Source organism: Lissotriton vulgaris, chromosome 1_2, assembly GCF_964263255.1.
Source record: "Lissotriton vulgaris chromosome 1_2, aLisVul1.2, whole genome shotgun sequence".
Classification (NCBI taxonomy): Eukaryota; Metazoa; Chordata; class Amphibia; order Caudata; family Salamandridae; genus Lissotriton; species Lissotriton vulgaris.
Genome location: NC_141686.1, coordinates 294,469,611 through 294,481,827, shown reverse-complemented (window position 1 = coordinate 294,481,827; position 12,217 = coordinate 294,469,611). Strand labels below are relative to the sequence as shown.

At 47.6% G+C, this 12,217-nt stretch overlaps 1 protein-coding gene across 1 annotated transcript in view; it reads left to right on the top strand.

Annotated features, from left to right (window-relative positions):
* Nucleotides 1–12,217, top strand: part of ANKRD13D (ankyrin repeat domain 13D) — a 134,448-nt gene that overhangs the window by 105,771 nt on the left and 16,460 nt on the right. The window contains exon 14 of the mRNA XM_086953269.1: nucleotides 10,597–10,679. Coding sequence (XP_086809395.1) covers nucleotides 10,597–10,679 — 83 coding nt within the window. The remainder of the gene's footprint in view (nucleotides 1–10,596; nucleotides 10,680–12,217) is intronic.

Below are 12,217 nucleotides of genomic sequence, written 5' to 3'. Positions count from 1 at the left end.
CCAATCAGGCCGGCCACGACACATTATAAGCGCACGAAGTCAGCATTAGAATTCCCCAGCAGTTTCTCAGCAGTGTATAAACAAGCAATCAACATTAAGAGGCCGAATATAACCGCTAGGAGCAGGATTAAAGAAGGTTAATTTTATAATATAATAGGAAGTATAGCAGGAGCAGTATCAACTTTTGACATCTGAAGTCCTATGGCGGGCAGTTGGTAAAGCATCAGTACAAAGGAGCAGTGAGAAGCGGAAGTAATAGCAGCAATTGGCAAAAATCAATATAGTCGCCCCGTTTCAAATCAGTTCCCACCGCTGCCCACCATCCACCCGTCACCACCTGAATGTGTGCTGGTACAATTCAAAGGAATCAGAACAGCAACGCTAAGATAGCCATCCACTATACTAACCCAAATAAAGGGAAAAAGAGGGGGGAAGGGCAGAAAAAGGAATATTAAACAGGAAAGAAAGAACGCAGCGCCGCTATACGCGTCCCATGGCGAATAAAGTACACAGAACTAGAGACCCACGATCGGGGTCGAGGCGAGTAAGTCATGATATATGTGCTATCATTATCATGGACGTTAGGAAGTCATACTCCACACTGCCGGCTAACACTCCATGAAGGACGCGCGCAGACACAGCGTCCCGATAAAGGGATACAAAAGAGCCATAGAACTAAGAAAGAACGGACAATATAAAGACCCCATCCCTCCCACACCACCCTGCACCCCTGCAGAAGGCTACGGCCTACCCCCCCAGCAGCGTGCCTGTCCCCCTAAGTGGAACCCGAAATATAGCAGAATCAGAAAGTGAGAAAAGAGCACAACCGACAAAAAGAGAAAGGAAGGGGGAAAGAAAACCAGTGGCATAGGAGATCTGCAATCGAACATTCAGCACCTACCCCCCGCCTTAACACTGATGAAACCCACATCGAAACGAGATCGACACAACCTCAAATATCAGGAACATGAAGAGGAATCGGTCATATTGTTACAGCTGCGAGAAGTCCTCATCTCCATACCATAATTAGCAGTCCGTTGAGGCAATTCTGTCTCACCCCTGTCCTCTCCTGGTCATAACTTTAGTACACAATAAAGTAGAATACAGCAAGCAGTTCGGCATAGAGTGTACACAGGATCGAAACAAGGCAGGCCAAGGGTGCAGAACAGGGCATCCCAGTCCCGAGCAGCAATGCAAACAATGGCGGCAGCAGCCCAAATTGTCAAAGAGCAACATCAGGAGCAGCAAACAGTCTGGGTGCGGTCCCGCTGCCCAAGGGGGCGAGGTATCCCCCGCGGGGCAGCCGTGGGACCCCACCAAAGCAGTTCGAGTCAAACAGCAGCTGAGCTCCCCAGCCAGACTGACCTGGACGGGCCCCGACATGGGGCCCTCACCCATGTCCGCCACAATCAAAACTTCCTGGAGGTTCGGGGTTGCAGACATATGGTCTCCCAGATGAGCGGCGGCATCCCTCTCTGCAACAGCCGAGGGAGGCAAAGCAGCACACTCCTTCAGTCGGGCCGCATTCATGGGGGACGGCCCAACAGGCATGGCGGCAGAACCGCTATCTTGCACAGCTGCGTCAAAGGCCATGGCAGCACGTCAAGAACATAGGGCGGCGAGGACATCGCCAATCGTGGGCTCACTCCCACAAGCTTCAGCCATTGTGCATTTCGACAGACCAGACTCGCCGCCCCAAGGAGGTCCGGGACCCAGGGCGCCAGCCGCCATTTTGTCAGTGCAGCAGGGTCGCTCCGCTCCTCAACCCTCGGACCGGGCCGTCGAATAAGGCCCACCGGAGTTCTGTCGAGCCCCGGTAATGGCAATCTTGGTGCAGAAAGATGGGCCGCCAAAAAACAAGGGGTCGCCGGCGCCACCGTCTCACGGGCGCCCCTCGCTGATTCCGGGCGAAGGGCTTCAAGATGGCCGGACAGGACAACAAAAGGCGGACAAGCCTCCTGTACGGTCTACCCCCGTCCGAGGCGGGCCGCGCCCCGCTACAGAGCCCCCGGGCCACCAGACCGGGCCCGGTCAGTCGCCACAGGCACAACCGCACAATGGCCACTTCAGCCGACCCCCCCTCTCCTCCACCTGGGGCCGGCGTCGATGCCCCGCTCCGGCCGAGCGTCACAGGCGAGTACCCGGCCCGCACGCCGCGGAGGCTCCGGAGCAAACAAGAGCACAACTCCAGATCCGTGGCACCCCGGAGCCCCCAGGCCAGACATTAAGTGCGAGCAGTGTTTCACCTTCCCATATTCCGCCAAATGTGTCTCCTCGGGGTAGGATGAGGTACAGGATATGCGTTTCAGGCAGGAGGTTGACGGAGCCGAGCTACAATGCGCCCATCACGGTTGCGAGCTTGGCTCCTCCTCGTCCTCTAGGATTATTAAACAATTCTTGAAAGGCTTCTTTCGGATGTATCCTCCTGTTCGTCCTCCTCCGCCAGTTTGGCAGCTCAATCTTGTCCTGTCTCAACTCATGAAAGCTCCGTTTGAGCCGGTGCACAAGGCGGACTTGAAATTCCTGTCTTGGAAACTTTCCCTCCTCTTGCTCTAACATCAGCGAGAAGAGTTAGTGAGCTTCAAGCCCTATCCATAGTGCATCCATTCCTTCAATTCAAAAAGGATGTGCTTATTCTTCGCACCAATCCGAAATTTATTCCGAAGGTGTCGTCTGAGTTCCACTTGAATGAACCTTTGATTTTAAAGTCTTTCTTTCCGCGCCCTTCTACGCCTGCGCAACGCTCATTACATTCTTTGGACGTTCAAAGATGCTTGAAATTCTACTTAGAACGCACACAACCCTTTCGAAAATCATCCCAATTGTTTGTGTCCTACAGCGCACCACGGAAAGGGTTTCCTTTGGCAAAGAGTGGCATTTCCCGCTGGATCTCAAGTGCGATTCAATTCTGCCATCAGGAGGCGGGCAAGCCACTGGACAGAAAGGTCCGTGCACATTCCACAAGGTCTGTGGCATAGTCTGTGGCTCTTTTCTCTGGAGTCGCCATTAAGGACATATGCAGGGCAGCAACGTGGAGCAGTACTCATACCTTCACGAAACACTACTGCCTGGAATCTGCAGGACGAGACGACGCGGCTGTTGGTCAAGCAGTTCTGCGGAATCTTTTTCATTGAGAGGTGAGCTTTCCCTACAGTCCTTCCTTCCTGGTGAGCACATTTTGTTTCTTGTTTTTTGCTATGCTATAAGTATTGCTATGTGGTTATGTGATACCATGTATCTACAAAATGTGTCTTGGTAATTTACTGCTAGCTACTCTGATACAAAGCATGGGAATCTATGAAAGTTCCAATACTGGGGCAAGAAAACAAGTTACTTACCTGTAACTTTGGTTCACAAGTATTGGTAACTTTCATAGATTCCCATGCGCCCACCCTCCTCCCCTGGGAAAGCTCAGTCTTTTTACAGAGTTAGTGGCGGTTTGCACAACGGCTACGAAAATCTGAGGCTCTGAGCTCTCTCAGGAAGGTTCTATGGGGTGAGGCTGCTCTGATTGGTCCTGGCAGGATTTTGGTCTCTTTTACACAAAGAGAGTGATGAGGCCTAGGCCTATTTTTCTCTTTTGTTTCTATGGTTGTGATACTACCAAGGCTCCCATTCCGACGACGGGGAATGATACAAAGCATGGGAATCTATGAAAGTTACCAATACTGGGGAAACAAAGTTACAGGTAAGTAACTTGTTTTCTTAGCAAATTTCCTGAACTGTTTTCCAGTCCCAGTACCAGTGAAAATATTATTTATTTATTTTACAGAGTTTTAAATAGCGCAAACTTGACCCGGTATCTGGTATCAGAGCGCTTTACATAGCACTAGTTGCGTTACATGAGGACATATTAATAAAAAAAAATATATATATATATATATATATATATATATATATATATATATATATATATATATATATATATAATTAATATTTAATACTATTAATATTTTATTTGCACGCTTCAAGAAATCCTAGATTATTGATGCAATTATCCAGAAGTGATCAGTCTAGAGTATAATTGGGAGTATAAAGGTATTAGAGCCAGACAAATATCAGGTAGAGTGAAGCTCTCCTACTCTGTGTACATAGAAACCTTAAGTGTCTTCAAACAGTAAAGTTACCGAATCCAAGAACAGAAAATTGATTTGAGAACACTAATAACAGGACTTGTAGTCCCAGCACCCAACAATGAAATCCCTTTCAGTCTTAATTGTGGCATTTGGACGAATAGCAAACAAAGGACTTCGTTTACCACCACCTACCAAAATTCATCCCAGGGTTGGATGATTGGTAGGAAAAGACCAAGGAGTATAGGGGAATGCTACAGCTCAGAAAATGAGGCAGATGGTAAAAAAAGAGTCTTCCTGGGTTCTATAGTGGACAAAACATGCAGTGCAATAGAGGAAGAGTCGCAACTAGGGTTTTACTGCCTCTGGGTGGTTACTTACAGAATCCGATTTCTAGAGAATATCAGGTGAGGTTTATGAGAGCATTAGAGGTTGGTTGGAAGAAAGCAAGAGGTTCATTTCCGTGAATTAACAACTGAGGACAATGAAGGGTTTCTAGATGCACCTCCAAAAAGCTTTCCAGAGTGTTTCTGCAAATCATTTGCAATATCTGTATGAATTTGCTATAACAAGATGACTTGTTGGAAAAGACCTCAAAGTCTACTCGTGAGTAAATAGAGTTATTTGCTAAGCTTCTTGCCTTACCATCAAATATAAAATTAGGGAAACAGCAATAACGATGGCCGAACCATTTGTTGCCTTTGCAATGTGATTGAATCAACAAATGTGTTTTAATCATGCATTCCTTTACCACGCATGTTCTTATGATGACATGCTACGGTAAATCGGCATTGAACTTTAAAATCCAATGCGTTCCCTACTGTTGCACTGACTGGAGTTGGAATCGAAAATGTTACTGTTCAAAGTCCAGCGCTTTCCCTAAGACAAATTGTGGTTAAGACGTATTCATTGTTCACACCGCGTTGTTAAGGCACGTGTGGTTTAGCCATGCGCGATTCTGTCATACAACTATAAAATTAGATTACTCTCTAGACATGATCAAGAATGCTGACCTACCTGTACTGCACTGGATTTGGTTAATTGGTATGAAATGTAATTTGTTATTTAGTACAGTGGACCATAGAGCATCTTAGTCATAGAATAAACATTTGATGGAGACCAAAGCATTCTGTCTCAGCGCTGACTGGAACACTGAAGCACTCCGACATAAACCCATAGTTGCTGAGTGGGCTCGCACTAGAATGAGCTTCTTATCCTGCAATGCATGTTTCGGAGCGCATAAAAACCAGCAGCAGCCCGCACTGCATCACAGCATTGCACAGGATGGCAGGTGTGAAATGGTGTAGTTAGAAGCAGTTGCACAGAGACTGGAGGGAAGAAGTGGCAGTAAAAGGAAACCAGCATTAGGAATGCATTAGGGCTCGGGTTTGTTTGAGTTAGAGATAATGGCATTGTAAATGGCAATGTGTTTTAGGCATGTGTTTTGGAGTGGAAGCATGTGGTGTGTGTTGGCGAACAGTAACACTGCCACAGTTAAGCGCAGTTTTGTATCGCAAAAATTCTCCCCTACAAGCAGACTGACCCTGTCCTACAGAAGCCCCTCTGTGTAGCAAGAACTATGTATTACAAACTGAATGAGCCTGCCCCAGCTCAGCGCCCCTCTGTGCCAGCAGAACAATGCATGATGAACGTGTGGGAGCTAGGATACCCAGTGAGTTTCTAGGTGTTTTACATTGCGCAGACTTCTTAGACCCTGAATTATCAGTTTGTCCAATATAAGTATGGTTTTACATTGCATGGACTTCACAGGAAGGCATCAGAGCGCTCCGCAATAGGAGCACAGCTGCACTCTCCACTTACTTTGCACGCACTCTGCACTCAGTCACACTCTGGACTCACTCGCTTACACTCTGCACTGATTGTACACTCACTCTGCACTCTGGACTTACTCTGCCCTCTCTCTTATTCTGCACTCACTCTCTTTCTGCAATTATTCTGAAATAACTCTACACTCACTCACTCTGCACTCACTCTTATTATTATGTCACTCATACTCTACACTAAATCTGCACTTACTCTTTCTGCACTTACTGTGTCTGCACTCTGCAGCTTCTCTAACTTTCCACTCACTCACAAGCTGAAGTCAATCACAAGCTTCACTCACTCTCACTGGACAATAATTCTGCACTCACTCTTTGTGCACTCACTGTCTCTGCACTTTGCAGCCACTCACTGTACAAGCAACACTCACCCTGCACTCACTCTGCAACGGCACTCATTTTGCACCTGAACTCACTGTGAACTCACTCTGCACTCAGAACTCTGCACTCACTGTCACTCTGCACTCAACTGCACTCAAAAGCACACAGCACTCTGCACTCAACAGCACTGCGCTCAACAGCGCTCTGCGCTCAACAGCGCTCTGCGCTCAACAGCGCTCTGCGCTCAACAGCGCTCTGCGCTCAACTGCGCTCTGCGCTCAACTACGCTCTGCGCTCAACTGCGCTCTGCGCTCAACTGCAGCACTCGCTGTCACTCTCGCACTCGCTGTCACTCTCGCACTCGCTGTCACTCTCGCACTCGCTGTCACTCTCGCACTCGCTGTCACTCTCGCACTCGCTGTCACTCTCGCACTCGCTGTCACTCTCGCACTCGCTGTCACCCTCGCACTCACTGTCACCCTCGCACTCACTGTCACCCTCGCACTCACTGTCACCCTCGCACTCACTGTCACCCTCGCACTCACTGTCACCCTCGCACTCACTGTCATCTCGCACTCACTGTCACTCTCGCACTCACTGTCACTCTCGCACTCACTGTCACTCTCGCACTCACTGTCACTCTCGCACTCACTGTCACTCTCGCACTCACTGTCACTCTCGCACTCACTGTCACTCTCGCACTCACTGTCACTCTCGCACTCACTGTCGCTCTCGCACTCACTGTCGCTCTCGCACTCACTGTCGCTCTCGCACTCACTGTCGCTCTCGCACTCACTGTCGCACTCGCACTCACTGTCGCACTCGCTGTCACTCTCGCACTCACTGTCACTCTCGCACTCACTGTCACTCTCGCACTCACTGTCACTCTCGCACTCACTGTCACTCTCGCACTCACTGTCACTCTCGCACTCACTGTCACTCTCGCACTCACTGTCACTCTCGCACTCACTGTCACTCTCGCACTCACTGTCACTCTCGCACTCACTGTCACTCTCGCACTCACTGTCACTCTCGCACTCACTGTCACTCTCGCACTCACTGTCACTCTCGCACTCACTGTCACTCTCGCACTCACTGTCACTCTCGCACTCACTGTCACTCTCGCACTCACTGTCACTCTCGCACTCACTGTCACTCTCGCACTCACTGTCACTCTCGCACTCACTGTCACTCTCGCACTCACTGTCACTCTCGCACTCACTGTCACTCTCGCACTCACTGTCACTCTCGCACTCACTGTCACTCTCGCACTCACTGTCACTCTCGCACTCACTGTCACTCTCGCACTCACCGTCACTCTCGCACTCACCGGCACTCTCGCACTCACTACACACTGTTTACCCTGCACACTCACATACTGCAGTCACTGTGACCAGTGCCTATGTGTGCGCGCAGTGCCGGTGTGTGTGAGCAGCCTGTGTGAGTATGTAGTGCCTGTGTGTGTGAACAGTGCCTATGCGTGTGAGCACCCTGTGTGTGTATGTAGTGCCTGTGTGTGTGAACAGTGCCTGTGTGTGTGAACAGTGCCTGTGTGTGTGAACAGTGCCTGTGTGTGTGAACAGTGCCTGTGTGTGTGAACAGTGCCTGTGTGTGTGAACAGTGCCTGTGTGTGTGAACAGTGCCCGTGTGTGTGAGCAGTGTCTGTGTGTGTGAGCAGTGTGTGTGTGTGTGAGCAGTGTGTGTGTGAGCAGTGTGTGTGTGAGCAGTGTGTGTGTGAGCAGTGTCTGTGTGTGAGCAGTGTCTGTGTGTGAGCAGTGTCTGTGTGTGAGCAGTGTCTGTGTGTGTGAGCAGTGTCTGTGTGTGTGAGCAGTGTCTGTGTGTGTGAGCAGTGTCTGTGTGTGTGAGCAGTGTCTGTGTGTGTGAGCAGTGTCTGTGTGTGTGAGCAGTGTTTGTGTGTGTGAGCAGTGTTTGTGTGTGTGAGCAGTGTCTGTGTGTGTGAGCAGTGTCTGTGTGTGTGAGCAGTGTCTGTGTGTGTGAGCAGTGTCTGTGTGTGTGTGAGCAGTGTCTGTGTGTGAGCAGTGTCTGTGTGTGTGAGCAGTGTCTGTGTGTGTGAGCAGTGTCTGTGTGTGTGAGCAGTGTCTGTGTGTGTGAGCAGTGCCTGTGTGCATGAGCAGTGCCTGTGTGTGTGAACAGTGCCTGTGTGTGTGAACAGTGCCTGTGTGTGTGTGAACAGTGCCTGTGTGTGTGAACAGTGCCTGTGTGTGTGAACAGTGCCTGTGTGTGTGAACAGTGCCTGTGTGTGTGAACAGTGCCTGTGTGTGTGAACAGTGCCTGTGTGTGTGAACAGTGCCTGTGTGTGTGAACAGTGCCTGTGTGTGTGAGCAGTGCCTGTGTGTGTGTGAGCAGTGTGTGTGTGAGCAGTGTCTGTGTGTGAGCAGTGTCTGTGTGTGAGCAGTGTCTGTGTGTGTGAGCAGTGTCTGTGTGTGAGCAGTGTCTGTGTGTGTGAGCAGTGTCTGTGTGTGTGAGCAGTGTCTGTGTGTGTGAGCAGTGTCTGTGTGTGTGAGCAGTGTCTGTGTGTGTGAGCAGTGTCTGTGTGTGTGAGCAGTGTGTGTGAGCAGTGTCTGTGTGTGTGTGAGCAGTGTCTGTGTGTGTGTGAGAAGTGTCTGTGTGTGTGAGCAGTGTCTGTGTGTGTGAGCAGTGTCTGTGTGTGTGAGCAGTGTCTGTGTGTGTGAGCAGTGTCTGTGTGTGTGAGCAGTGTCTGTGTGTGTGAGCAGTGTCTGTGTGTGTGAGCAGTGTCTGTGTGTGTGAGCAGTGTCTGTGTGTGAGCAGTGTCTGTGTGTGTGAGCAGTGTCTGTGTGTGTGAGCAGTGTCTGTGTGTGTGAGCAGTGTCTGTGTGTGTGAGCAGTGTCTGTGTGTGTGAACAGTGCCTGTGTGTGTGAGAAGTGCCTGTGTGTGTGAGAAGTGCCTGTGTGTGTGAGCAGTGCCTGTGTATCCCTGTACCTAAAATCAACCTACTTGTCATGAGGCCCAAGGTTAGACACACAAGCCCAACTGTTGCAACTCGGCTGCTGGGACCCTCCAGGCAGAAACACATTCCTGCTCTCGGAGGTTTGGTTTTGTTGCTGAACAAGACATGAGCCCCTTTGATGAGATCAGGAGAATGCGGCAAAATGTGGGACTATTCGTAAGCCAGTGAAAAGAATTCAGTTTCGTACCTGGACATTACTGTCTCCAATACAAACGCACTTACATACTTTGTGGGGTAATGAAGACTGTGTGTCTCTTTGTCGGCGCACGACCAAGCCAGCTCTTCAAAGGCCAACACTTACACATGAAAGGATGCAGACGAACACGCGCCCACCAAACTCACTGCAAACTGGTGAACGCCCCCGAACATCTGGGTTCAATTACAGCGGCACCCTGACAGCTCGTAATTGACTATTTATTACACTCCCCTGCGCGTAACCGCACAGAATATGCAGGAAGTGCACAAACTGAAATCCATATGGCCTATTGCGTGAAGGCTACTAGAAACACAGCACTGCGAGGACCAATTAGCATGCAGATGCCAAAATAAACTACGGAAAAATCTCGCGCAGTGAGGAATTTGTACTTCACTATTCTGAGCCCCGTAACAAGACGGCTCGGAGCTCCGCCCCACTTCTGACGAAGTGGTGACGTAGGCCGAGCCCTAAAAAGTGGCAGTTTGGTCCCCTAAGGAGCCCATATAAGACTTTCATGCATTCACATTTCTGTTGCGGCCTGCCCCATCTGCCTTCAAAACTATGGATAAACTATTCTGCGCAAAGAGAATAGCAGCACACTTTTACAAATAAATATATAATAAAATGCAAAAGATATGTACTGGGTTTGGAAAGGAGGAGATTTAGCAGAGAAGGGATTTAACTGAGAAATTGTCACCAGAACAGAGTGTGGGTCACTGGCTCTCCTGTTTTGAAAATTCCTATATCCCAGACCCCTCTAGCAGAGAATGTAGCGGAGTTCTCTTTCATTTATACTTTGAGGTTGTTCAAAGAAGTGCAGGGTATCCTATTCTTCCTACAGTCACTTATATAGTTGCATGGCCTGGTAAAATACCATCAGAAACAACACTGAAGCAGGGTCCGTGCTTGAAGGTTGGTGCACTAGGACTGGCACTACCAATTTCTGATTAAAACAGTGTTTGAGGGTTGGTTCTAGAGCAGAGGTAGTATTGGCGGAAAGGGAGCCAGTGGTTAGTTATGCTTAATGATATAATGAACACTAGTGATTCTTATTGAAGGGGTTGGAAGACTAGTGTGAAGAAGTACAACAGTCTTTAAAGCCAACATATTCCCAGGAGGGAACTGAGGAGTAAAAAGCAAAAGCTTGCGGAGTAACAATCTCTTCCATTTTTTCAGGTCACAATCTGGGAGGCACTTACAAATACAAGACCCGAATCCAACCCGCCACCTCCATACGAGGATGAACTTCAACTGGAGCGGTGAGTATTGTCGGTGTTTCAGCAGGTTGGAATTGGTCATCGTCGTGAAAGGCCTCCTTAGAGAATGTGTTCATTCGTTGTAAGTTCTGTACAGAAACATCTCACAGAAAGAGTAAGTTAGGCCACAGATTGAGCACCATTGTGGCTTCAAGGATTCCATAAAGTGCAGCCAGTGCCCGAACATCTGCAAACTGATTCAATACTTTCTCAAGGCGGATGTAAACCATTCAGATGTTTACACGGAGAAGTGGATTGTTCTTCAGCATGTGTTTCTTTCCTGAGTAAACGTACCCACATTAGTCACTTGCAAATGATTTCCTAGCTAAAGGACCTTGGCTAATAAGTAATGATGTCTAAATAATTGGAGGTAATCTTGGAGCATCTTGTCCAGGACAAGGTGATTCCCCTAGGGACAGTTACCCCTCTATCACTGGACATATATCTAAATGTAACACTCACTGGTTGTGAATTGAAGATTCTCCTTGAAATCTGAAGTTTATTATTGGGTCTAAGGGTCTATATATGTAAAATGCTTTGATATATAGGCAGTTGTATTACCAAGCATATAGTGTACTCAATCACAGTACTATATTAAAACAGGCCTTCTGTTAGTACAAATATCAATACATGTCAAACATTATATTGGATTAAAGTTATAAAATGGTACAGCCAGCACGTGTTTCGCAATGCTTGAGCACCTTTCAAGGCTGTAAAACACACAACACATAAGAGAGAAAAAAAGAAAAGCAGAAATAAGTAATATAATAGTTTTGTGCGGTTTCTCATCTTTTTTTAATGAAGGTCTTTCAAGAATTGATAAATTGAGATAATTTATATTTTTCAAGACATTTTTACCTTTTCATGTTATCAACCTTAAATGAGGGAAAAGCTAGACTGAAAACAAGTACAAGGTTTACCGCCAAAATTAGATTGTGTATATCTTTGACCCGTTCTCAAATACTGGGTACTTGTGGTATTGTTGCAAATGTGTTCAAGCTAGACCACCTCTTTATGTGGTGGATTATAGTCTGTTTTAATAAGAGATCCTCTGCATCTTGCAGTACCAATCATTTGATGTGCAAACTTGTTCCATGATCAACAGCTATAAGTCTTGTATCGCAAACCCAAGCGCACTCCGACAATAATTAGAAGGTAAGGGACAATAGGTTGTTCTTGAGAGAAATAATTCTCATAAGCTCATGTAATGGTCAACATACCATAGATAGTAGCAGTCTCATTAGAAATCAAGCTTCTGTTTTTCTTAATAATTCCATATGTTTAGTTTACTAGAAACCGATTGCATGCGATTCAGTTTCCTATCCCATATTTTCAATCCATTTAGTACAGAACATTTTAAACTGAATCTCCTGAATCTCTGAATGTTGGGAACTAATAAGTAACGGATAAGGAGACCAGGAGGAAAGACAAAACCAAAGAAGGTACATGTTGCCTGGTGCTCTGTCATGGGACCAGCAGATTGATACATAAAAAGTAATACCTACAGCTGCCTAAAGTGTAGTAGTGTGTCCAAGAATATT